Source organism: Sorex araneus, chromosome 2 (genome assembly GCF_027595985.1).
Source record: "Sorex araneus isolate mSorAra2 chromosome 2, mSorAra2.pri, whole genome shotgun sequence".
Classification (NCBI taxonomy): Eukaryota; Metazoa; Chordata; class Mammalia; order Eulipotyphla; family Soricidae; genus Sorex; species Sorex araneus.
In genome coordinates, this window is record NC_073303.1 from 92,833,336 (window position 1) to 92,860,989 (window position 27,654).

The 27,654-nt window shown below is 49.6% G+C and overlaps 1 protein-coding gene across 1 annotated transcript in view; it reads left to right on the forward strand.

Annotated features, from left to right (window-relative positions):
* Nucleotides 1-3,658: 3,658 nt before the first annotated feature.
* The window catches only part of ZFAT (zinc finger and AT-hook domain containing), a 198,191-nt gene continuing 174,195 nt past the window's right edge, over nucleotides 3,659-27,654 (forward strand). The window contains exon 1 of the mRNA XM_055128605.1: nucleotides 3,659-3,934. Within this exon, the coding sequence (XP_054984580.1) occupies nucleotides 3,916-3,934 (19 nt within the window). The 5' untranslated portion in view covers nucleotides 3,659-3,915. The remainder of the gene's footprint in view (nucleotides 3,935-27,654) is intronic.

Sequence of the window (27,654 nt, forward strand, 5' to 3'; positions counted from 1 at the left end):
AGGAGTGACTCCTAGTGTTGCTCTTGGAACTATATGTGGGTTCTGGAGTATCAAACTGGCATAGGCAGCATTGCAAGACAAGCACCTCAATCTCTGTACTATCCCTCCAGCCCTTTCTATATCTATTTATTTCCAAATACTGCTTTTAAAAAACAGCTTACAAAATCAAGCATATAAATGTTTTCATGCGCATGCATATGGCATATAGCTATTTAAAGTATAAAATCATTGATACCACATATTCAGTTATAAAATTTACTCTGTAACTAAATGTCATTTCATGATAATAGATTTATTGATTCAAATTTCTTATTGCCAGCTTCCAGAGGTGACTGTGGCCAATGTCCCATTTTCAATGAGAAACTCTTCTAGGAAACATCACTAAAGCAGGGTGTCATTAATTATAAAATTTTGAGCATTAATGTTTAGGTCCACCAATGCTTCTTCACTAACTGAAGGTATTGTGAGAAGCTGCCAGCAAATGGAAAGGATAAAGAAATTTGTTGAACAAAAACGTGCCAATCACTCAGCAAAGTAAGGGATTATGCTGAGATGGATTTTCATCTTTCCATTTGCAAATGTGGTCCCACAGAAAGTGGGCTCATATGCCTGTGGTCAGGCCAGCAAGGAATGCTAGACATTTAGTTACTCTCATTTATAGAGAAGGAAGAAAATGTGATAGAAAGATAGAGAAAGGTATAGCTGTCCAAATATTTCATCCAGGATCATAATCTACTATCTGCAGGTTTTTTTTTAAGTTTTTAAAAAATTGTTATTTGGAGGTGATCGGGTTTGAGACAAATTTGAAACTGCTTCATTTCCAAAATTCATTTTGGTCATAGCATCCAGGAGCAATCCATTTGCTAATCAATAAATAACATTTACATTCTGCTGCAAGAAAGGCCACCCAGCACAAAACCAATATTGTCAGCAACCCAGAACTCTAATTTCCTAACAGAAATTGATTCACAGAAAAATAGCGATTATTGTAAATATTTATAGTTGTAAAAGGAAAAGCTCATCAGCATAGCGTTTTGAGAAGTTCAGTCCCATCTAGTCATTTATTTTGTGATGTAGAATTGTGGTGGGTGTGTAGCAATTATTCCTTGGAATCAGCGCTTTGGGGACTGTCATGGTAGTTTGGACACATCCCAGGTGGTAACGTGGTAAAGTGAAGAACACCGAGCATGGAGAAATCAATTCTACCCCTGCCTTCATGGGTTTGCCGTGTGCGCTAGCCAGCAACATCACCTCTCACTCCTTTCTTCAGCTAGAAAAAATGTTATACCCATTTGTCAGTGGAATCTCCTCATTGTCAGAAAGATAAGGTAAAGGGGCTGTGGGTGAGAAGAAAGGATATCTGAGAACATACATTTGGGGTGTTTTAATGACTTTCTCTCTTCCAAGAATAGGATTAAGGACAAGACAAGAAGACTTCTGAGAAATCAGATAGAGAATTCTAAAGCTCAACTCCTTGGGGACTTTACTACTGAAAATGAAGCGTCGATGATAATGAGTGTGTTCATTCAGTAATTTCTCTGACACTTGCTCTGTGAAACAAGGCAAAGTAAAGGCGGTAGTCACTTCTCTGTCCAGGTGGCTCTCCTCTCTGAACCAATTGTTCCGGGGGAGAAAAAAGTGCAGGTGAAGGCAGTGATGTGGGGTATGTGGGGTCACAGCCAGAGCTGGACACAGGAGAGGCCCGTCAGGGCTGACTGAAGGAGTTCTGCAAGGTGAACAGGAACAGAGGAGCTGTTCCAGGAAAGGACAGTGAACGGGCAGAGATTAGCATTTCCCGGAAAACACAAAAATAAGCGTTTCAAACTTCTCTCTTGACATGTACTTTCATGTTTTTTGACTTAGTTTTTGTAGCAACGGCATTGTTTTCTTTAGTGTGACCAATTTTGTTAAAAACTAATTTTTAAAGTTTGATTGTTGTAGTGTGGATCTTATGTTTTCAGTGTTGTTGATTCTATGGTTTGGGTATACAGCCATACCACTCCCCCACAGTACCCATGCACCAGAGACCCCTGGCCCCTGCTTGTCAAGGCTAGGGGTCGAGAGGGAACTTGGAAATAGAGGTGGAAGGAAGTTAAAACTGGTGGATGGATTGGTTCTAGAGTGTTATTATATCTAAAGCTCAACTATCGATAACTGTAGACCACAGTTCTTTAAAAAAAATTATGATGTTACTGGGGCTGGAGTGATAAGTACTGCAGGAAGGGCACTTGCCTTGCATGCAGTCAACTTGGGTTCAATCCCAGGTATCCCATATGGTCCCCCCAAGTCTTTCAGGAGTGATTCCTGGGTGCAGAGCTAGAAATCACTAGGAGTAATCCCTGCGCTCTGTGGTGTGTGGCCCCAAAACCAAAGTTAAAAAAAAATAAATTTTTTTATCATGTTACAGGTGCACTAACTTAAAAGTTGAATAATTTATGAAAATTAAAATTGTATTTAAAAAGAAAAAATTATGTTCCTATAATAAGCAATGAAAAACATTATTGTAAGCAGGAGATAAACCTTAACAATACAAAGAACGCAAACTCTAAGAACTTATTCAATAAATAGCTGTGCTTTGTTTTATTTTCTGGGGCTAAAGGAGTGACAGATCACCTACAGGAGTAACAGATCGGGGGAGATAAATTCGTGTTCCATAGTAACTGATAGAAAATAAATAAAAAGTGACTTTGGAAGTTAAAGAGTGGTGGAAATGTCATTTGTGCCGAGATCTCAAGGAAGTTGCAGCGCTAGCTGCTCTAAGACTATATATATACAACAAGGTCACTCCATCTCAGTCAGATGAGATGCCTGAACGTGGCTCTGAGTTGGCTGCAGGGAGAAGTAGTCGACTGACACCGAGTAGATTCCGCCAGAACATTTAGAGCGCCCGCAGGCAGTAGCTTTCTTGAGGTGGTTCTAGGTCAACTCAACTGGCACCAGTTGGACCGAGTCACGGAGTTCCGTGGAAAACATCACACTTCGGGAAACACCGCACAGTGCAAAACCTGGCAGTGAGAGACACGGCTCAGCCACGGAATACAAGCCTTGCCTGCTTTCAGTCTGACTTTTTATTTTTTTTCCCAAACGCGGCAAATTAAAAAAAAAAAAATCCAAACTGATAACTATTCAGATTGAATAGTTCGGAAACTCGGCCTGGAAAAGTTAAGAACTGGGGCGGGAGGGGGTGGTCAGAGAGACGGGGCGCTTGCTTTCCAAAACAGGGAAGTCCAGAGTGATCCTTGGCACCCCACCCAGACACCCAGGGTGCCCTGGCGCACTGCCAGAAGTGCAGAGCCCGGAGCAAGTACTGAGCACCACTGGGTGTAGCCCCAAACCATATAATAATAACAATAACAATAACAATAACAATAATAATAATAATAATAATAATAATAATACTATTGCTATTACTACTACTACTATTAAGGCAGAACTAGGGCTGCGAAGCCGGGACTTTCCCGGGTCCAGCCCGCAGCGCCCCATCCAGTGGGTTCAAGGCTGGCCCAGCAGCAGGCGGAGAGATGCCCAAACGGGAAGCCTCCCCCGTCCGGCGATCCGTGCTCCAGGCTTCCCGACAAGCCCAGCAGTGGCCCGAAAACGCGGAGCGGCGGACTCCCCGGAGCGGGCGCCGGGCCGGCCGGGCCGGAGCGTGCGCGCTCGGCGGCGCCGGGGGGAGGGTCCTCGGGAGCGGACGTTCGGCGGCGCCCGCGTCAGCGCCCCGGGAAGAGGAGGGCGAAGGCGCCACCCGCCATGTTGGATGCCGCAGATTCGCCATAAGCCGGCCGGCTCTCGGCCGAAAAAAATAAAAAATCCGGAGCCGCGCCGCCGCGGAGCGCCCCGCCGTCTCGGGCAGCGTGGGAGGGGCCCGGAAGAGCCCCGAAGCTTTTTTTCCCCCTCCGCGGCGGCGGCGTTGCTATGGAGACGCGGGCTGCAGGTGAGCGGGCTGGGGGGTTGGGGGACGCGGTGGGGGTGGGGCGCGGCGCGGCGCGCGGGGAGGCCGTCGGCGGCGCCGAGCCGGAGCGCGGGGCGGCGGAGGGATCCGCGGGCCGTGGGGCGCAGTGCGCACGCCGTACCGTCATATCCCGCCGCCGCCGGGGGGGGCCGGGGGGTGGGGCGGGGAGGAAAAAGTAACTGTGCTGGCGGAAGAGCGAGCTCCGGAGGAACGGCGCGCGCGCCTGCGCCGGCCGTTTCCACGGTGACGGGGAAGGGCCGCGGCACGCGCTGGCAGCGGAACCCCTGGCGGCCGGGCCGGCGGGAGGTTCAAATCCCGGCGCTCCCAGCGCTTGTCTGTCTGGGCCTTTTTGCCTGGGGCCTCAGTTTCCCTGGTGAGATGGGCAGCAGCACCCCCTTCCTTAACAGGCCAGAATGTTTGGAAGGACTGCGGCTGAGTGAAGCTGCGGGGGGAGTGTTTTCTGTATCCTAGAGAGGGAGGCCGTCAATGCGGGCGGTGAGCGTTGGTACCAGGAGTAACTGCATCACCCTGTCACGAGCGCCAGCATTTGCCCAGCCCTGCGGGGACGAGCACTCCTCCAGACAGCCCTCTCCGGTTTGCGCTCTGGCCCGACCCTCGTAGGCGCCCCGAACCTTGAGCTTGGACCGTCTTACTGTGCGATGAGCAACTTCCACCCGCGGACTTGAACTGCTTAAATTTTCCCAACAACTCTTAAATTTGCGTGTGTCACTGCTGAGCACCCGAAACCGGGGCTGGTCAGCTCCTCCCCACCCCCATCCTCCGCCAATTGGGCTGGAGTTTGTGAGCGCAAGTTCAGAGAGCTCAGTTTCATCCAGATCCGAGATGCCAGGGGCGAGGCCACAAAGTCAGCGCCAACAGGGATAAAATCCAGAGCCCTGCCTGCTCGCCTAGGTTCCCTGGGTTAAGTGCTTGGTCCAGAATGGATGTGCTGACCTCCCGGAAAGGCAGCCCCCCAACCCCCTGCCACTTCCAGCATCCTCTGAGCCCCCCGCCCCCCATGCCCCGACTGCCCAGAGCACACAGGGCCTTCTCTCCACTCCAGAACTTTCCCTTTCCTGAGGAGGGGAGATTGTCCACAGGCTCTGGGATTAGGAGAGAGAGAAATGTCTCCTGTGGTTGGCACCACCAACTGGTACAGGTTGGCACCAGCTGGCACGTGTGGTCTCTGGCTAGTATGGCTTGGCACAGATTGGCATGGGCTGGTACCACTGTTAGAGAGTGGCAAGGAGTGGTACAGATTGGCACTGAAAGACACTAGTTGGCATCAGTTGGCAAGGCAGTACCGCCTGGCACGTGTTGGCACCAATAGGCACTGATTGGCATCAACTGGCAAGGCTGGGGTCAACTGGCACTGATTGGCATAGGGCAGCACTGACTGGCAGAGGTTGGCACAGACTGGTGAAAACTTTCTGGTATAGACCAGCATGAACTGGCATTGACTGGCACAGGTAGAAACACATATGGAGGCATGGGTGACTTAGGATGGTGTGGCCTAGCACAGATTGGCATTGACTAGCATGAATGAGCAAAGGATGACACAGACTGGCATCGACTGGCAGAGTCGGCAAGACTGGCATAAACAGGGAAGGTTGGCACAGATGGGCACGACCTGGCGCCAACTATGAATGAATAAACACTACTCTGGGCCTCCGCACGTTTCCAGACAAGCCTAGAGCAGTAACAAGCAGGAAGAGGCCAGTGAACTTTTGTGAATGAGTCAGTGAATTGTGAGGCATGGCGCTGGGGACATCATGCCAGGGGCAGAGTGCATGCTCTGTACCCGAGGCCTGGGCTCGAGCCCCGGTACTGTATGGCCCTGATCTCTGCCCGAATGATGCCCAGGCATGAACCAGGTAAAGCCCTGGAGCACTGCTGAGAGTGATGCAAAAGGAGATAACAGCAACCATGACGACTGTTCCTCACAGCTTCACCAGTTGGGATGGAGCAGAAGGGGAGGCCGGGGGGAGGAAGCTCCTGTGCAGAACGGGCAGATCTAACCGCGATCTGGTGGGGATCTGGCGTGTGGGGGCAGGCAGGGAATGGGAGAGAGTCGAGGTTCTGAACGGCAGCTGCCCGCAGCCTGGGTCGGCCTCAGCCCGGCTCTGCCTGTGCATCTCCGACGGTCCCTGTGCCGGAGAGACCTGCAGGTGCCACACCTGCATGGGGGGGGTCCCGTCTGCTTGTGAGCCTGGCCAGAGGATGCCTGAGACAGTGGTCAGCACACGCAGGCCACTGCTGCCCGACTACAGTCCCCCCCACACACCCCAGGCACAGCAGTCACACCCCGCCACAGCGCCTGCCGCCCGCCATGTGTTACCAAGGGCAGCAGCTTTCCCCCTGGGTCTCCGCAGTGCCCGGCAACTCGTGAAACTGAGGCAAGATGAGGCTGGGAGAATAGGGGTGGAGGTGAAGGGGCGCCCGCCAGCCAGTTGAACCGGGGCTAAGGGCAGCCCAGTCCTGTCCTGGGCCACTTGGGGGTGAGGGTGGCGGAGGTGGGAAAGAGCAAATGGAGCCTGGCCTTGGCTTTGTGCTGAAGTCCTAGGAGCCCCCACCCTGGTCTCAGTGTGAGCGCACGCCCATGGGTCTGCAGACAGAGCCCCTCATCCACCTCTCCTCCCGGAGTCTCTCCTTGTAGCCGGTGCAAGTCACCATCAAGATGATGACAGAATGGCACCAGATGTCACTGCATGGCACTGACCAGCACGGGTTGGCACTGTGAAGTATAGACTGGCACATGTTGGCAAGACTGGCAATCAACTGGCAGGGTCAACATTTATAGATTGACCCTGCTGGCAGCAGTTGGCACCGACTGGCATGTGACAGTTTTGGCTACATATTTGTAACACCACATTGGTGTTCCTGGCACTATCTGACACCAGATGTCCTTGACACTGACTTGAATAGGTTTGTACTGCCTGGCACTGCCTGGTAAGGGTGGCATTGGCACGGGGCTGCACATGTTGGCATGGAATGGTACTGCCTGGCACGGGTTGGCAAGTCTGATCACAGGCCAACACAGATGGCATTGCCTGGCACAGATTTGGCACAGACTGGCACAGGTTGGCACAGATGAGCGTTGGCTGGCATAGGCCAGCACTGGATCACACAGGAGCCTCAGACTTCAAGCCTGACAGGGATGCTCTACAAGTACCTGCAGAGACCTGGTGAAAGGGGTTCGCCTTTGTCACAGCCAGCCCCTCCAGGCTGGGAATTCCCATTCAGGAAAGTGACCCTGCTGGCCGGAACAGGTCTCCCAGCGGGGTCCTAGGAAAACTGAAGCTAATGAGCAACAGGTTCCAGTGACTGGGAAAGAGAAAATGTTGAGGAGGGGGGCCGCTAAATGGATACAGGGTTTCGTTTTGGAGTGATGAAGATCATTTGGAAATTAGATCAAACTGGTGACTGCACAGCGTTGTGAAAGCACCAAACCCGCTGAATTGTTCATCTGGAAACAGATGACTACTGGTTAGGTGATTTTCATGAGAATTGAAAAAGTAGAAGAATTTTAGAAAGTAAAGGAAAAAAGGGCTTGGGCAATAGCACAGCGGTTGGGCTTTTGCCTTTCACGCGGCCAACTCGAGTTCAATTCCTCTGCCCCTCTCGGAGAGCCCGGTAAGCTACCGAGAGTATCCAGCCCACATGGCTGAGTCTGGCAAGCTACCCATGCGTATTGGATATGCCAAAAACAGTAACAATAAGTCTCTCAATGAGAGATGTTACTGGTGCCCGCTAGAACAAATTGATGAGCAACGGGATGACAGTGACAGTGAAGGAAAAAAATGAGGGGAAGATATAGTTAATGAGCAGGAGCTATGCAGTATTTTAAATTTTGTAACAGAGGGCCTGAGAGATAGCTCAGTGGCTAAGACAACCCTGCTCTGATACCCACCACCACATGAGCACCACCTGGAGTGATCCCCGAACACAGAGGCAGGAGTAAGCCCTGAGCACTGCCAGATATCATCTCCAAGTTAGTAATAAATGAATACTGCCGTAGGTCCACAGTAGGAATCACACATTAGCCATGTTGTCGGAAGCATAGCAACTGCACCTCTTTCTGAGTAGCCAGTGTATATAAATCATCCTTTAACAATTGAAAGCAAAGGTGAATAATGCCATTTGATGTTATTATTATAAGATTTTGGTTTCAGAGTAAAGAGTGCGACACAGTAGGAAAGCTCAGGGTGGGTTGAAACTTGATTTGGAATCCTGATTGGAATGTGTGTTGGGTTGTGTCTTGGTGGGGAGGAACTGAACCCTGGGCTTCACACACAAAAGGGAAATGCAGTATAGCTGAGCACTATCGACGGCCAAGTCCTGCCTCATGTTGGTGCCTGTCAGGGGTAGAACTGGTGAGCACACGGCGGCTCCCCGTGCCTGTGTGTCCCTGCTGCAGAGTCGAGTCCCAGTGACAGCTACGTCAGAGAATCGCTGTGGGGCAGCAGGATGCGGGTTCGCCTGGAAGGTGCTTCCCACATGGCACTGTGACGTCTCTGGTACGTCTTTCAAAACATAGACCCCCGGGGAGAAAGGACCAAACACTTCCTGGTGGAGCTTTCGAAGCCACAGCTTACACGGTACGACCTGGAACTACACAGGCTAAAGAACCACTTTATAAAGGGCCTGGGTAAGGTTAGCGGATTGAAGCCAGCCTGGGTTGCAGGGCAGGTAGTGGTGGTGGGCCTGACGCTGAAGGGGTCAGTTCTCCTCCCCTTGTGCCCTGTGAATTCCCATGGCCATGGGCAGTAGAGGATACTTTCTGGTGTGCCCCTGTGCCCTAGAAAGTGACAGTCAGTACTTGTGAGCAAGGGGGCAAAGTGAAAATCCAGAACTTCCTGTAACTGCCTGCGAGCAGGGGCAGCTGGTCTTCCACAGTCTCGAGAACCTGATTGTTTGGAAAAAGCTGTTGGATGACATTGATGTGAAAAGGTGAAGAATGGCGGTGTAAGGCCTCAGCGTCTGTGTTTGGAAAAATTGTTATGTGCATGTGTTATCTTCTGTCAGCAGTGGATTCGCTGAGAAATCAAATGGCTCTGTGTGGTAAGGGACAGAGACATTTCTTCATGGCCATTCTGGAATAAAACCCCACTTTCAGTATATGCTTCTTCTTCACCCCCCTCCACCCTCACCCCCCACCCTGGCCAGTCTCCTAAGCATAGTGCAGGAGGCCAGGACCCCTCTCTGCGATTCTGGGGCAATCAAGTTTGTGGCTGAATGTGACAGTCAAGAGGATACAGTGCTGCTTTGCTCCTGCAGTGCTAGGAATTAATTACCCAGGGCACCTGGTGGCATCTAGGACTTCCCTGGGGTACCATGCAGTGCTGGAAATTAAACAGGGGTTGACCACAGGGAAGCCATGTATCTAACCCCTGATCTATCCCAACTTAATCAAAGTCATTTCTCTAAGTACAAACATCTTTGGCCCACAGACATATAAGTGCATTCCCCATACACACACTTGAATGCACACAGGGAGAAAGGGTATTTGTTTAAGCTGAATTTTCTGTTGATGAGAGCACCAACTTACGCATCACAGAAAATATCAAGGGCAAAAAGTTTCAGAAAGGCATACTTACCTTTAACAAGTGTCTTCTCCAGTCAGCCCATCTTTCTGACCATTTTCATGCATGCCTTTTTTCTTTCCAGTGTCTTTTGCACAGTTGTGACTGTGCTGTGTGGAGACTATTGAAGAATTCTTCGTTCGCTGACCTGTAAGGGTGTTAATCCCACGTAGGTCTTGATAAGAACTGGGTAGCAACAGGTGGCCTGACGCCCACGGATAGAGTTAGAGGAGCCTGTGAAAGAGAAGTGGCCATTAGCCTTCTCCTGTCCTTTCCTCCTGACCGGATCCTGTGTTCTAGTCAGTGTTGTGGTCCCAGCCCTTAGTCCTGTGCCCCAAACAGTAGGTGCTAGGTAGATATTTGTTAAATGGATGGGTGGGTGAGTAGGGGGAAGATCCTGACTTCAGTGAGAAACGGGGCCACTGGGGGAAGAGAGAGATAGTACAGGACTTGAGGTGCACGGTTTGGACATGACCAGCCCGGTTGGAATCCCCTGCATTACCTGATCCCTCCACCTACCCGTCGTTCCCCCCCCCCCACCGCCCCCTGCCTTCAAGCATTGCCAGGAGTTCCCCAAGCATCACTGCAGATGGCCCCGGAGACCCCCAAGTACCACCGGGGAGGCTCCAGATAAGCATCCTCCATGCAGGCCCCCAGGAGCACTAGAACATTGAGCTCCTGGCCTGCTTGGCTGAGAGTCCCCAGGAGGGAATCCAGGTCTCCTTAGCATCACTCAGTGCAGCAGAGAAAGGACTCCTGGCCATTCCCAGCAAGGTCCACCACTGGGTGGGGCTTCCTAGCAGACGGTCACGCTTCACACAGAAACTCTTCATAGAGAAACACTCATTTCTCTCCATACAGAGAGATCTGCCCATAGAGCAATAGGGAGTGGTGGGGATTGTAGACAGGGGAGAGTGCGTGACCTTTTCTCGGACCTTTTCTCACCTTTTCCACATCTGTCATGTCTTTATAAGCCCTCATGTGCTCACAGAACAACAGGTGACTGTTTGCAGGTGGCAAGTGTGCAGCCAGCCGTGAGAATTGATTCCAGCAGTCAAGTCTCAGCCCTGCCCCCGACACGCTGACTCAGAAATTCTGAAGTGGCGTCCAGCTCTGGGTCTAGCCAGGCCCCTGGGTGATTCCCAAGCAGTTAAAGCTTGAACATAGCAGATTTTGAGCTGTTTCTCAGTCTAAGGAAATAACAGGGAGAATTCATTAGCTCTCCAGTATCTGAGTGTCAGCCCAGGATTCTGATGGAATTAACCTTGGGTTCCTATATTTGTTAATTTTCTTTCATTTTGGATTTTTGGGTCATACCTTGTGGTCCTGAGGTGCTTCTCCCAGGTCTGTGCTCAGAGATCACTCAGGGTGTTGCTCAGGGGTCACTCACGGTGGTGCTCGGGGGTCCGGCAGGGATCAAAGCAGGGCCAGTGAGAGACAAAGCCTGCATTCAGCCCTTGGAGTTGTCTGCTCGATCCTTAGTTTCTTTACTGTAAAGCCAGGGCCGGAAGTCTGAATCGAGATGCAGAGGGGTTGCTCTTGGTTGTTTTTGTTCCTCCTGGATTAGTGCACCTTCCCCATGAGGGTTGTTCGTCTTTACTGTGATCACAGTGTGGTGATCAGTCACACTGAAGTTTTCATTAGGAAATATTTCATGCGTACAAAGCAGTGCAGAGATGGATAACAAAAACCCGTGTGCCCATCCCCAATGCTGTTATCTTATTACTTGTCTGGTATTGTGGCTCGAATTGTGTCTCCCTCCCAAACTCCTATGTGTCTCCTTCTCAAATACCTTTGTGTGAACGGGACTGTATTTGTATTTGAAAGATGTGACTGAAATGGGATCATTAGCATGGACCCTAATCCACTCTCACTGGTGTCCTTGTATGCAGAGGACACGGGGAGGGGACTGAGATATAAACAGGGAAGACGGTATTTGGTTGTCAGGAGCGACCACAGAAGAATCTGTTTACACTTTGATCTTGGACACCCAGCCTCTAGAAATTGTGAGAAAATTTGTTTGAGGTGTCATGTCTATGGTACTTTCTCACAGTACCACTCGCAGACTGATGCTCTGATTTGTTCAGATTATTATTATTATTATTTTCCTGCTGGTGCCCACACTTGGTGGTGCTTATGGGCTGCTCTTGGCTCTGTATTCAGAGACCATTTTGCTGTATTGAGGGGGCCACATCTGGTGGTGCTCAGGGGCCCTGTGGTATCATGGATTTAAACCAGGTTTCGGCCACAACTTAATGCAAGACAAGAGCCTTAACCTCTGTACTCTCTCTCTCTCCAGTCCTGCTCAAATTCCTAAACAGCAAAACCAAAGAGACTACAGAGATATTCTAGTGGTTAACCCACTTGCCTTGCATGCAGCCAGCCCAGGCTCAATCCTGAGTACTGAACATGGTCCCCTAGGCCCCACCAGGAGTATATTCTCCCTGAACACAGAGCCAGGAGAATGTCCTGAGCACTGGGTATGGGCCACTCCCCTCAAAAGAATGAGAATAAAAATTGATGGATTCTAGATTGAAGCGATAGTACAGCAAGTAGGGCATTTGCCTTGCATGCGGCTGACCCAGGTTCAATCCCTGGCATCCCATATGACCCCCCAAGCACCGCCAGAAGTAATTCCTGAGTGCAGAGCCAGGAGTAACCCCTGAGCATTGCTGGGTGTGACCCAAAAAAGAAAAAAAAATTGAATAAATAAATAAAATAAATGAAAAATTAAAAAATAATTGATAGATTCTAGAACCAGTTCCTCCTTGAGTGCCTTCGGGCTTCCCCACACCCACAGTAGCTCGTGGGCTCTTGGGTGCTGGTAGGCAGACTGAGGATTCAGCTCCTTTCTGATGCCACCAGCTTTGAGATAGCACCAAATTTCACAGGAAAAGGGTTATTTCTACCGAGATAACCTTCTGCTTCAGACACCAGCCGTAAGCCCAGGCTGTTACTGGGGAGTCTAACCAACTGACTGTCAGTGAGTGGTCACAGGACACTTGCTAGTTCGGCTAACTTACTCCCAGAACTCAAGGAGCCCATTTGTCAACTAGAGCACTGATGTGTCATTTCAAAGGATGCTAAAGGAGGTGAATCAACAACTAAATAGGGTGAGGTCCTGAAAGGAGTGTGGGGACCGGAGCTGGGGCACACGGAAGGATTCCAGTTCCCCAGCCTGGAATCTGCCTGAACCTTGTCCTCTTGGATTTGTATGGAGGCTCCCTCGGAGAGGCGGGACTGAGGGAGATTGAAAGCTCCACCTTCCAATCACGTGACTAGATTGTCTGGCACTTGGTCCCCATTCTTAGGTGCTTCCTAAAGTCACCTCACTCATGTAACAGAGGACATTTTCTCATTCTCAATACAGGAAGTATCAAGGGTTCTGAGCGCAGTGAGTCACGGATGAAGACAAAATATACAGGAGACACTATTTTGGCCATAGGGATGACTAGAGTAATCTTGGCAGGAAGTAGCCCCTACCCCACCCTGTCTTCATGCTGCTGTGCTTCTCCCCACAGTTCTTCGCTGCTGGGATTCACAAGTGCGGTGCCCTGGCATAGAAAGGGCTCGTCCTCCCTCATCGGACACCACGCACCAGGGTATATGGAGAGTGCTGTTCACTGAACACATGATTTACCATTTATCCTTAAAAGGGAAAAATGCCTTTAGAAAGAAAGTGGTAACTCAGTGACTCAGAACACCTGCTTTGAAGGCTTGAGACTTTGATTCCCTGGTGCCAAGGGCGTTCCCGCCAGCTCTGCCCCTGAGCCCAGAGCTTTGCGACTTGTGATCTCGGGCACCGCAAATAATTTCTGTCTGCCCAAGCATCAGAATGTCTCTGTGTATGTGAGCGTGAGCCGTAACTGAGGGCGGGTGGGGTATGTGTGTAAGCTCCTCAACCAGACACAGGAGCCCTGGTGAGCAAAGCCACAGCCAAGGGTCCCAGCACCCCAGGAGCTGTGACTGAGGCCCCCTCACTGCAGTGACAGTGAGAGAGAAGAGAAGGACTAAGGGAGGGAGGGAGAGAGGAAGGAAACCAGGAAGCAAGCAAAAAAAGAAAGGTGCATAGAAAGAAGGGAGGGAGAGAAAAAAGGGAAGGAACGGAGGGGAGGAAGGGAGAGAAGGAAAAAAAAGAACAAAAGCTAAAAATCCTAAGGAAAAGGAGAGACCAATTCCTGTAGCCCTTCCCTTGAAGTTTCTGCTCCTGCCGAGCTCAGAGCCAGAGGCGGCTCCTGATGTTCCCCAAACACCCCCCAACCCCAGCACAAAGCCTGGTTTGGGCCAGAGAGGTAGTAACGGGGTTAAGCACTTGCCTTGCACATGGTCCAGCCCACTTTGATCCCTGATACAGCATATGATCCCCCAGGTACTGCCAGAAGAGAACCCTGAGGATTTGCAGGTGTGGCCTCAAAGCCATATTTTGGACAATTAAAAGAAAAAAAGAATCTTCAGGGACTGGAGAGATGGTAATGGAGTTAAAGCACTTACACTTGCCTGTGGCCAACTGTGGTTCATTATTTTGAACATAGCATTTAGCGCTCAGTTCAGCACCCCTGCCTACCCTGTAGGGTGAAGACCTATCAAGGTAAATAGCTCATCCCCTTAAACTGACACTTTCCTCCCACCCCTGACCCCTCAGCCTGAGCTGTGGGTTAGGAACCTGCAATGACACATGACACGGTTTTGTTGTTGTTGTTTGTTTGTTTTGCTTTGTTTTTACCAGGTAATGATTTCTTGTTGATACTTGAAATTAAATGCCCAATTCTTCTAGAGTGTACTTGACGGGTTGAGAAGAAACTTGGGCATTTGTGGTTGCCTTTAATTTCAGTTGCATTATGTTTTTAAGCATCTTACTGAGGGCCGACGGGCAGCTCATTTCTTTTTTTTTTTTTTAATTTTATTTTATTGAATCACCATGTGGAAAATTACAATGCTTTCAGGCTTAAGTCTTAGTCATACAATGCTGAAAAAACCATCCCTTCACCAGTGCCCGTATCCCACCACCGAAGACAAAAAAACCCCCAAAAAACAAAAAAACAAAAAAAACCACAGTACACCTCCCATCCCGCCCCCCCCCCCCCCGCACCTCCTCCCCCGCCTTGTAACTGATAAATTTCACTTTACTTTCTATTTACTTTGGTTACATTCAATATTTCAACACAAACCTCACCATTATTATTAGGAGCACCCCACTAGAGTCAGACCTGTTGTGAAGAGAAATGAGGTCGAGCGGCCTCAGTAGCGGCCGAGTGGTTTTGTATTTCTGTACTTTAACAACTAAGTCCAGGGAGATTTCTTCTGGATCATTGCAAGCTTGTAAACCCCATCTGTGGTCGTCATAATATGGCGGTCCCCACGCCCTTCATCCCTGGGAAGGGACAGGCGCGAGAGAGAAATACCTTTCCCCTCCCGGGCGGGCATGGGGTCGCAGCTTAGTTCTCTGGCAGGAAACAATCTGCTAGGAGCAGTCCATGTTGTAGTTGGTTCAGCTGGGTCTGGATTCATGTGGGTGCAGCTGCGGAGGAGCCGCACACGCGTGCCGCCCCCGGGGGTCACATCTCGGCAGCCTGGCAGCTCATTTCTGAAAGGTGTGCCTGTATGGTGAGTTCATCCCGGAGATGTGGCCCAGCTGTCAAGGGGCCTGTGTGCTGGCTGCCACAGTCCTGGTGGCCGGGCTAAGTCACCACAAAGCTTCTTTCCCCACCCCTGTCTCTTATACTTATAAAACTGTTCTCCCTTTGCCTTAATATTTAGCCAAACAAATCTTCAAAGTGAGTTATCCTTAAGTAGAATTAAGTCTTTGCCTAGGGCAAGGGCAGTGAAGTAGCAGATATATTAGAGATGCTCCTTAATAGATTTTTCCCTTTTATAGTTCTGTGCTTGCTCTCTCTGCAAACTTTCCCATTAAGATGGGCTGATTTAATAAGATGGGAAGGACTTAGCCTAGAGTTAAGTTTTTTCACTCTGTTCTGCAGCCACTTCATTGATTGAGCGCTCACTGTCTAAAAATTTTGAAGGGCAGGTGTCAAACTCTTTTATTTCCCCAGCATTTTATTTTTTTTCCAGAAAAAAATTTTTTGGATCACCATGAGATACAGTGACAAAGCTTTCATGTTTGAGTTTGAGTCATACATTCAAACACCCATCCCTCTACCAGTGCACATTTTCTATCACCAATGTCCCCTCCCCCCTTCATCCTACCCCTCCCCATTCCTCTAGGGCAGATAGTTTCCCTCTTTCTCTCTCTCTGCTTTTGGGCATTTATGGTTTGCAATACGGATACTGAAAGGTCATCATGTTTGGTCCTTTATCTACTTTCAGCCACATCTCTCATCCTGAGCGATCCCTCTAACCATCATTTACTTAGCGATCCCTTCTCCATCCCAGCTGCCTTCTCCTCCAGCACATGAGGCAGCATTCCCACTATAGAGCAGTCTTCCTGGCTCTTGTCTCTGCTGTCCTTGGGTGTTAATCTCATAATATGTCATTTCACATTCCACAAATGAATGCATTCTATGTCCCTCTCTTTCTGACTCATTTCACTTAGCATGATACTCTCCATCTCTATCCACTTATAAGAAAATTTCATGACTTCATCTTTCCTAACAGCTGCATAGTATTCCATTGTGTAGATGTACCAAAGTTTCTTTAACCAGGTGTCTGTTCTCAGGCACTTGGGTTGTTTCCAGATTCTGGCTTTTGTGAACAGTGCTTCAGTGAACATACAGCTATAGATGTCACTTCTGCTGTACTTTTTTGCACCCTCAGGATATATTTCCAGAAGTGGTATTACTGGTCAGATGAAGCTCAATTTCTAGTTTCTTGAAAAACGTCCATATTATTTTCCAGAAATGACTATCAGCATTCCTACTAACAATGAAGGAGAGTCCCTTTCTCCCCACAGCCACGCCTACACCGGTTGCTTTTGTTCTTTTGGATGTGTTCAGTTGTGTATCTTTTTTTTTTTTTTTCCTTTTTGGGTCACACCCAGCGATGCACAGAGGTCACACTCCTGGCTCTGCACTCAGGAATTAGCCCCTGGCAGTGCTCAGGGGACCATATGGGACGCTGGGAATCAAACCCGGGTCGGCCGTGTGCAAGGCAAACATCCTACCCACTGTGCTATTTCTCCAGCCCCTCAGCTGTGTTTCTTAAGGATGCTTCTTTATAAGCAGTTTCGTTCTTTGATCTTGCTGCTTCCAGAATTTTGTCTCTGTCTGTGGTTTTCGTCATTCTGATCAGGATGTATGTTGGAGTATTTTTATTTGGATTTCTTCTAGCTGGTACCTTTCAGGCCTCCTGAATCTGGTCACATGTGCTCCTCAGCTCTGGGAATGTCTTAGCAATGATGTCTTTGACAGATGCTTCTTCATCAGGGTTTTCTTTCTGTCCCTCTGGGATTTCAATGATTCTTATATTATTCCTCTTGGCTTCATTCCTATTTTCTCTTGACATCTGTTGGTTCATTTTGAGGCTCTTTTCCACTTTCTGCTGTTGTCTGGAGGTTCTCTGCACCTCATCTTGCAGCTCACTGATTCTGTCCTCAGCAGCTGTTACTCTGCTGCTGAGGCCTTCCACTGAGTTTTTCATTTCACCTACCGGGTTTTTCAGATCTATCCTTTCTGTTTGTAGTTTTGTTTGCATTTTCCTCATTTCTGCTCTCAAATCTTCTTGTATTTTATTGGCAGTGCGTTCCATTGTTTCTTTTAGCTCCCTGTGCATCCTCAGTAGCTCCCTTCTACAGTCCTTGTCAGAGAGGTTATGTAGCTCCCTGTTACTGGCTGGCTCATCTGGACCAACTTCTTCACTCACTAAACCTGGAGGGTTACTGCCTTGCTTTACCATTGTGACTTGTGTGGTTGGGGCTTTCACGCTCACGGTTACTATTGTGTTTTTGGTGTAATATTAACTGAGGTAGGGGCTAATGAATTGTTGGCCTCATGTATTGGTGATCGGGCTGCCCTAGTGAAAGTTCCACCTCAGAGACTACTTTATGGTTCTTATAGGATATGGAGGGTGAGATTAGTTTTTGGCCACATTAGGCTTTGGACGCCACACCCACCAGGCCTCTGATCTGGACGAGGAGAGAATGGGGCCTTGTGGCTCGAGTCCTGAGGCTGGCGGCTCCCCGCCCGGATTGCTGTCGCTCGCTGTAGGTATCAAACTCCTGAGGGCTACTACCAGTGGGAGGGTGGGAAGAACAGGCACTCTGGGTCTGGGGGCTTCTTCCTACCAGGTTCCTGACCTGAGGAAAGTCTCAGGGCCCTAGGGAGAGGCACAGTCCCCGTGCTGGTGGCTCTGTCAGTGACCTTCCTGCCCAGGTCCCTGTTACCCATTGTGCAGCTCTTTATGATCCTGTCAGCCATGTTCTTCTTGCAGATATCGGTGGGTGGGACGGTGGGGTCGTCATGAATTGCTCTTTTGGAAGGGAAAGGACACAGGGAAATGAAGCACATACAGGTATTCGACATTTGTTACAGCTTTGAAGTCGCCTTCCACCCCCCACTCCCCACTGTCACCCCCTTTCAAGGAACCTGAAAATGTATAGACGATTGAGTTTGCTTGTCAAAAGGCTAGTGCCAGCAGAGTAACAGAAAATGGGTGATAAACAGACTCCTCTTTGCTCTTTCAGCCCACTTGCAGTGGCAGATGGAGCTGTAAAGTGTTGGACTCTAGAGTTTGGCACCTTGGTGCTCCAGCCAGGGTTTGGGCCAGGGAAGGACGGACAGGCGAGCGACCTGGATTCAGAGGCTTCCCCTGACCTCCTTGGCCCGCTTGGGCTGAGGGGGGCCTGGAACCAAAGAGCAAGACAGGTGTGAGCTTTCTGGAACATCAGGGTCTCGGAAGGCCCGGAGTCCCGGAGGGCTTTAAAACTGCTCCACCGAAGAACCGCAGCTGGCTCCCAGTGAGGTGTCAGACACTGTCCTTCTGTCTGTCTGCCTGCAGACCTTTGCCTTGATTTTAGGGAGAGTGGAGTGAAACACAGGGGCCTGGCTCTGCGCTGTGCCACCCCGCAGGGCAGGGCTTAGTTGCAGGGCGCGGATGGGCCTTTCGGTGTTTGAAGTGGCGGAGAAGCCTTTGTGGGTCCCATAGTCCCCTTGAGGACGTTTCTTACAGGTGCTCTGTTAAGAGTTTCTGCTGAGAAGCTCCTTTAGGTCTGGTGGTGAGAGGTGAAAGCCGTCTCCGGCTGGAAGGATCGTATTGCAGATAGGATGTTTGCCTGGCCTGTGGCCGGCCCAGCTTTGATTCCCAGCACCTTGTCAACAGTGACCCTTGAGTGCAGAGCCAGAGAAAAGCCCCGAGTAAGCTGGGTGTCGCCCCCAAATAGCAAAATAAACGGTTTCATCGAGCCACTGCTCAGCCCCACTCACTCACCTTGGTGCTGCTGGCTGTCGGTCATGCTTGCTGGTCTGGTCACAGACACGTAACATTTCAGCCACAGGTCAGGCCTTATCTGGACTGGCGACAGCCGGTACAGCATGAACCCACAACAATGTTGTCCTCCAGGCTTGGTACTCCAGGAAGCTGAGCACTGGGCAGTGGTGGGGGTTGGGCGGGGACTTGTCCTGGGGTTCTGGGCTGAAGGAGTTCTCTGTGCATGGGGAAGACAGAGCCCCGTGAAAATGGACAAAAGATTTAAGAGATTAGAGAATGGCCATTAAGTTTGTGAAAAGTTGCTCACTACTGATAGTTTTTAGGAAATTCTAAATTAAATCCTCCCTAAGATATAATTACACATTTGAGGGGCTGGAGCGATAGCACAGTGGGTAACCTTGCATGCGGCTGACCTGTGTTTGGTTCCCGGCATCCCATATGGTCCCCTGAGCACCGCCAGGGGTAATTCCTGAGTGCAGAGCCAGGAGTAACCCCGTGCATTGCCAGGTGTGACCTCCCCCAAAAAAGCAAAAAAACAAAACAAAACAAAAAATAACCAACCAAACAAATAATTGCACATTTGACTATAATGGCTAAGCTAAAAAAGATTGCCAGTGCCAAGTGAGAAGGTGGAATAGCTAGAGTCCACCATTAGTCTGGATGCAAAAAGGCACTGCCATTTGGAAAAGAGATGGGAGGTTTCTTAGGATATTAGGTATATGGTTACATAGAACCTGGCAATCCACATTGTAGGTATTTTTGCAGGGGAAATGAGACATATGTCTGTATTGAGACATGGAACATAGATTCATAGAAGCTCACTTGATAACAGCCTAAATCTGAAACCAGTTCATATGTATAGTTGTTGAATAGCTAACACAAGTTTGGTATATTTTTATGATGGAATACCACTCAGCAGTAAACAAGTGTGAACTGCAAATACAGCCAACAATGTAGATAAATCTGGGTGGGGGAAAAAAAAGGAGTTAAGTGAAAGAAGCTCACACAAAAGGCTGTCCCACTTTCAGGATGTGGGGAAATTGGAACCCTGGTCTACTGTTAGTTGGAATGTGAAATTGTATAGCTTCTGTTGAAAACAGTATGGCAGTTCCCTCCAGATTAAAAATAGAATTGCCATATTTTCCGACAGTTCTACTTCTGTGTGTGTACCCAGAAGAACTGAAAGGGACTCAAAAGAGAGAATTGTGTATTCATGTTCATAGCAGGATTATTCACAAAAGACCAAAGATTGCTCTGCCCAAGTATTCTTAAAAAGGAAGAAAATCCTAGCATAAGTTTTAATGTAAGTGAATCTCAAATTTTACAGTAAGTGAAATTACACATGCACACAAACGTGCGTGCGCACACACATACACACACACACACAGACAATTTTTGTAGATTCCACTTCTGTGAGATACCTACAATAGTCATAGAGATAAGACTGTACAGTGTTTTTGCCAGTGGTTGGGAGGAGAGAGTAGTGGGGAATGGTTGATGGGAAGAGTTTCCATTTTGGTAGGTAGAAGAGTTTTGGAGCCAGATATACAAACAAGTGAATCTGCTTACTGACACCAAATAGACACTTAACAATGGTTTAGATCGTACATATTTTTTCCCCATTTTATTGAGAATAGGCATGATGGCTGTATAGTTGTAGATTATACTGCGTGATGACTTATCTACATTGTGTAGTGATCATTATAGGAGGTTAACTGATGGATACTTATGTCTGCCTCTCATGTTGCTGATCGGTTCTTCCAGAAAGCCATTGTAATAAAAAAACAACTTGTAATGAAAACAGGTCTTAAAATAATGCTTCAAATAGTTCCTTTCCACATCACTTTGTTTACAAAATTGATGAGAACAAAATCCGCCCCAGCGGACCTTCAGTGAAGTGACATTGTTTGAGGATCTACTGCACAGTAAAGAGAAAACTGAAGAGAAGAAAATGGGGGGAAATGTAAGCCCATTGGGTTCACCCTGTTCGGATGTACGATTTGAGCGTACTTTGGCTGTGCTTAGTATAAACACTGCACACTAGAGGATTGAGTCACAGGATCTGAGGACAAATCCATGGTTCCCGGGGGGCAGGGAAAGGGATGCTCCTTCGGGGCTCATGTAGGGGTCTGCTGCTTTCTGGGTGCGGGTCTTTCTCCTGGTTCCTCGTGGGGTGTCTGCGGGAGGGGGCTGGGGAGTCAGGGTTAAGGTCACAGGCTTGTGGCTGCCCATGGTTCAGGCTGCCTTTGAACTCCTGGCTTTCAGTTTTGTTTTCTCTCTCTCCCCTCTTCCCCCTTCTCCTTTTTCCTTATCCTTTGGGAGAAAACAAAGCCATCAGGAAAACAATGTCCGCTGCTTTCCTTTGGAATCTCCTCTCCTCTTAGCTTTCTAGCTGGGGCGTTGCTTGAGAAACGTGTCTGTGGGAGGGACTGGGATGGAGAGTTTGGCTGCCTGCAGGGCAGCAGGCGTGGAGGGCTCTGCTGATCTGGGGGAGAGGGTCGGAATCCAGGGCGAGGAAGGGGAGAGGCAGGAAGGGTCCTGAGGGCGGGAGGCAGGCCTGCATTTGGACAGGTGAGATTTGACTCCACGGGGCCAGAGACTTTCAGAAGTTTCTGCCAGGCTGGCTTGAGGAAGGAGACTTGGGTGGAGCCTCAGGTGTGGAGTTCTGGGGTATCAGGAGCAGGGTGGGCCTGGGCTCCGGGTGGCTTTCTCCGACCCCCCTGGGATTCCGCTGACGGCCCTTGGTCCATCCCTTCGGATTAGCTTCCTGTGCTGCCGTGTGAGCGTCTACCCGAACCCTGAGTCCCCTTCACGCCCTCATCCTTGCCCTCACCCTGTCGCCCTGAAACTCTTAGGTATAAAATCCCAGCTATTCAGGGCTTGTCCCTAAACTGAGGACACTTCCCTCCGAACAGCCTTACAGTGGTCCAAATGAGAAATAACAGCACAGTGCGAGCAGCTCACAGTCTCACCAGTGGCCTGAGCCGCTGCACGTAGAGCAGAGGAAGTCCTGGCCCGGGCTCTTTGTTAGCCTTTGGGAGAAGACAGAGGGCGAACATTCGCTTGCCCTTGCCCTTCGCTGCTAGTCTGGACACGTCCTCCATGTGAGGTTTCTTGACCCGGGGAACATGGAGGACTTGGGCCAGTCAGTGGCCTGGAATGTCCTTTCCTCGTACCCTGTGTGCTGTTTCCCCGGCCAGACCTGATGGGGCCTCTCCGGCAGATCTGACTCCTCGGCCGGTGCTGAGTTCTCAGTGGGCACAGCCCCGACACGTCCCCTGCAGGCGGGGGCTGTGATCCGGGGGGCCGGGCGCCTTCTCTGTGAAGAGACTGTTGGCCTTCTCCGTAAGGAGACCTGTCCTGGTGAGACATTCTGAGATTGTTCATCCCGCGGCTTCTGTCTCTTTCTGTCTCTTTCTGTCTCTCTGTCTCTGTCTCTGTCTCTCTCTGTCTCTCTCTCTCTGTCTCTCTCTCTCTCTGTCTCTCTGTCTCTCTCTGTCTCTGTCTCTCTCTTTCAGTCTCTCTGTTTCTCTTTCTGTCTCTCTGTCTCTTTGTCTCTGTCTCTGACTTTCTTCATGTTGGTTTCAGCATCTGCTGATGATTCTTGCTAGAGTCAGTAATGATTAGAGTGTTTGCTAGAAGGTGGCCGGTCCCACCATTTCTTCTCCGTGTACGAATCGTTAACTCCTTGGAGCAGGGACTCCCTCTTTCCCTTGATCTGTTTGTTTCTGTTAGTGTGAACTCCTGCTTCGTCTTTCATTCAATAGTTTGTGATCCTCTTTATTGAATTTTATGCTCCGAGTGCCCCATGTTTGGTCAGTTGAAGTTCCTTTGACATTACCCCCTTTTCCCTTGAGCGTTTCCTCGATCTCGTTGTGACAGAATGTTCCAGGCTCACTTTGTGCTTTCCGCTTTCAGCACTGGAATCTGATATTTCTGTCAGGCACCTGTTTTTTTGTTTTGTTTGTAAAGGAAGGTTGGTATTAAGAAACCGAGGCCTGGGACCTAGGTGAGTGCCTTGTTCCCGGGGTGTCTTTGCTCCTAAGGAACCTTACACATATGTGTGTCTACAGGACAGACACGTGCCCATACATCCATCTATAGATAGCTACTTCTGTTTTTGTCTTAAAAACCACCACGTTCATCTGGCTCTTTCCAGCTTCTGGGCAGATTCTTTTCATCCTCTTACATGTTTCTCATTCTTGCCTTGGACAGAAACCTTCCTTGCATTGTTTGCAGTAAGTTACTTATTTACTCAGGCCTAGAATGTACTAAATATAGCTTCAAGATCGCCAACCTGTGTCTCCGTGAAAGAGAAGCGTACTACCTAGAGTTCAATATTTAATTAGATCTTACTCTCTGCAGCCTGAGGCATACGGCATTCATGCCAAGCTGCAGAACCATTGCCCTCCCCGCCCCCCCCACGCCCGCCCGCCACCCCAGCACCCCCTTGGCATGGTGTAGTTCTGGTTACACGTTTGCAGCACAGCCCACAGACTCCATCTTGTCTTTCACAGTCCTGCCCGACTCTCGTAGGTGGAATTTAAACAGTGACTTGGTGCCGGCTCCTCAGAGAGTAGGCCCCACGCCGCCGCCTTCCGCCTGGAGACCTGCCCGCCAGTCCCGGGCACAGGAGCCAGAGAAAAAGCTTCACGGTAGTTTCCGTAAGTTCAGGCTGCTCCCCCTCCTGACCCTTCCGACTTCCTGTGGCCTGACTCTGACAGCAGACGCTTTGGCCTGCACCGAGGTCATGGGCCAGAGTTGTGTTTCATGTATTTGGATAAATGCCTTCCTGAGTATGATTATTTTTAAGGATACATAGATGTCTTCTCATCATTTTGTTTTTGTGACATTTTTAGTTTCCCTCCTGGAATTAAAACACACACACACACACACACACACACACACACACACTGAGTACGTGACTTTTGAGGGTGAGTGCATTTCTTACATTGTGATGAAGTGACTGAATGTTGCCAGAGTGTGTGTGTGTGTGTGTGTGTGTGTGTATGTGGCGTGTCTGTGTGTGTGTTTGTGGCTGTGTGTGTATATGTGGTGTGTCTGTGTGTGTGGCTGTGTGTGTATGTTGTGTGGCTGTGTGTGTGTGTCTGTGTGTATGTGATGTGTCTGTGTGTGTGTCTGTGTGTATGTGGCGTGTCTGTGTGTGTGTTTGTGGCTGTGTGTGTATATGTGGCGTGTCTGTGTGTGTGGCTGTGTGTGTATGTTGTGTGTCTGTGTATGTGGCGTGTCTGTGTGTGTGTGGGGCTGTGTGTGTATGTGGCGTGTCTGTGTGTATGTGGCGTGTCTGTGTGTGTGTGTGGCTGTGTGTATGTGACATGTCTGTGTGTGTGTGTGTGTGTGTGTGTGGCAGCAGAGACATGGAGGAGTTGGTGTCCTGACGGCTGAGGGTTCCTGGCACAGCACAAGTACTGGCGACACGCTGGGGAACTGAGTGAGATCCCCACTGCTCCCCCCCACCCCCTCATCCTTCCTGGACCTCATGCTCCCAGGCCATTGGTGGGTTCCTGCTTCTCTTGAAACCACCGTTCGGGATGCGAGGTCTCTTCTCATTCTTTGGACTGGAGTCAGGGGCTGGGAGTCCGGAGGCGCTGGGCGCTGGTGTGGCTGGCCCACGCGGAGCCTGCCTTCCCTGCCACCTGGCTGTGTTTGTCTTGCTGGGACACACGAGTTGAGAGTGACTTGCCCTGCAGTCCTCGCAGGGCTTCTGGGGGGAACAGTCTGGTTCTCACGGCAGAAGAAACGGAGCGTGCGCCTGTCTGTGGGCAGCTGTCCTCCTAACCTTTGACAGGGACTCTTTTTACCCTGCCCTCTGACTGAAGCAGTTGTGTTTTCGGAGCTTGCCGTTTATTCGGGGAGGCAGATTCCACAAACACACCCCCCCTCCAGTACACAACTGCACATCCTGGTCAGTGCAGCCGAGGTTAGTGAGTGCAGGGACACAGAAAGTAATGGACTGAATTATTTATTGAAAGGGGCGGGGGAGCGATTTGAAAAATTCTTCGAGACAGTGGAGTTGGAGCTGAGATGTGAAGAATGAGGTCCCAGAATTAAGAAGGCCGTTTGCTCAGGGCAGAGCACGGACTTGCCAGCCCCGGCCACTTTGGCCCCGGTTCAAGCTTGCAGCCGTTGAAAGCGGCACAGCCAGTTAGCTGCCCTTTAGTGCCCCCTAGGGGCTGTGCTTGGGAATGGCCACTTAAGAGTCACTTAGGAGTCACTATCAGCTCTGCAGAAAGGCTCTGGGAGCAGGGTCCTGCCTCTTCCCGTGGGTCTTACGGAGGCACGGGGTCTGGATGCTGGTTCTGCAGGGGAGAAGACTGGGGGCCGCCCCGCCCCATAGTCTGTTGAGATTCAGTGGGAGGTGCTGGCCTTGAGGCTGCAGGGAGAGGCAGGCAGCCTGACCTCCTCGTCCTGTCTGACAAGCAGTAGCCACCCTGCACAGGGAGGGCTGGGGTCTGCTCAGGCTCTCTGGCTGGGAGCACTCACGCCCTGCTCCGCGCCTCGGAGGACCAAGAATCTTTCAAGTTAGGTCACAAACAAAACCACGGACACCAAAAGTTCTGCTCACAGAGGGAGTCATTGGTTTATTTCCCTGGAGGGGGTGCTCTGGGTCTTCCTTGATTCTGAATGTGCCTGGTGTATATGATACAAGTGTGTGTGGCGTGCATTAGGCATCCATTAAATATTGACTTGCAAGAAAAAAAAGCTGAGCAGCCCTTTCCCCCCCAATAAAAACGACTGAGATCAGCTATTTGGAGAGAGCACCGAGTCCTTACTTCCTGTCGGAGTTGCCAGGCTGTTGTGGTTGGCGGCAGGGAAGGAGCTGGAGAATTCTTTCCCCAGTGGCTCTTCTTGCTTACTGTAATGCTCTGCCCTGGGGTTTGCAGAGACCTCGGACATGTCTGCGTGTTAGGGGACACTTCCTTTCCTGGGGTGACTCCTGAGTCCAGAACACTTTACAACCAAGAGCAGTCTCGGGCTTTCAGAATGCATCCAGTGCACATGTACACTTGGAACTGGAATTTTGCATATTCTCAACATTTGCCTTCAGTTCCTGCCCTGCTGTTATTTTTTTTTTCTCCTCTTTCCTTGTGACCTCAAGGGCCTGGAGTGGCAGCCAGCTTTTGAGTCTGCCACAGTCATCAGTGATACCGTCCCTCTGACTCTTGTTTCTCTCAGAACAGGGTGATGGGTGTGTGGTCGCCAAGTTCTAAGCTTCTTATTCTTCAGCGCCCAGTTTTCATTTTTGCTTTGTTTTGGGGCCGCACCTGGCGATGCTCAGGGGTTTACTCCTGGTTCTGTGCTTGGGAATTGCTCATGGTGGTGCTCGGGAGACCATAGGGGGTACCGGGGATTTAACAGAGGTCGGCCATGTGCAATGCGAGTGTCCCATCCGCTGTACTCTCTCTGGCTCTTAGTGCCCATTTTCCAACTCAGAGGGGTCCAGATACTTTGAGGGTGGTTCGAGGCCTTCTTTCATCATGTTGGACGTTAGGCTGTGGCCTACAAGCTATTATTTCTTTGATCTACTGTGAATCCTGGACTTGGGTTTAGGCCTAAACTGTGGTGTGCAGTACATGGAAAAGATATATGGAAACACAGTCACAGCTGTGCCTCAAAATATCCTACCTGGGGACCTGCCTAGCAAAAGAGGTGAAAGTCTATACCAGGAAGATAAGTCACTATTAAAAGAAATAGAAGGCAGGAAATGGACACATACCCCTTGTCCGTGTATTGGAAGGATTAGTGTTGTCACAGTGACCAGCCTTTCCTAAAGTACCAAGCAGACTCCATGCAGTCTCAGTAAAAATCTCCATGGCATTTTTCAAATCACAGACCAGATTCTGTTAAAATTTACAGGGAAGGGCCAGAGAGATAGTACAGTGGGTACGACATTTCCTTGCACATGGCCAACCTGGGTTCAGCCCCTGACACTTCATAGGTCCCCTGAGCACCGTCAGGAGTGATTCCTGAGTGCAGAGCCAGAAGTAACTCCTCCACATAGCCAGGTGTGGCCCCAAACCTTAAAAAACATCACAGGGAGTAATACTGGACTCACCCCACACCAAAAAAATCCTATGAAAAAAAAAGATGAGAAGCTTTATTTTTACTCAACTTTAACTTATACTATAAAGCTATAGTAATTGGGACAGTGTCATATGAAATAAAGACAGACTCACCGAATTGAGCGCCGAGAGATAGGATAGACTTTCAGGCTTATGGTCAGCTAACCTTTTTTTTTAAAAAAAGGATTTTTCAGGAATTTTATTGAGACACTGTGATTTACAAAGTTTTTCATAATAGAGTTGTTTCAGATAAGTGACATTCCAACACCAGTCCCACCACCAGTGTCTCTCCTTCCCCCAGTATCCCCCGATTTCCTCCCCGTCTCCCTCTCCGAAGCCTATCCCCTTGGCAGGCATCTGGCAATTTTATTTCTTATTACTTGGTCCAATAAAACTTAAAGAAATGGCAAATAGAATTATCAGAAAAGAAATCAATAAAAGTCAACTTGTGGTGATGAATTGGTATATGTGTTTAACTTTCCTTAGTCGAGTATGCACCATTAGTGAGCGCCATACTCAATGCCACGATGATGGAAAGTTTCTCCTTCCTTTAAATGAGCTCTTTAATGCTTTTTGTGAAACTTGTTTCAAGGCTATGGATCCCCTAAGCTGCTGCCTGTCCATGACACTGTATCGCTCCTGCAAATCTGAATGATAA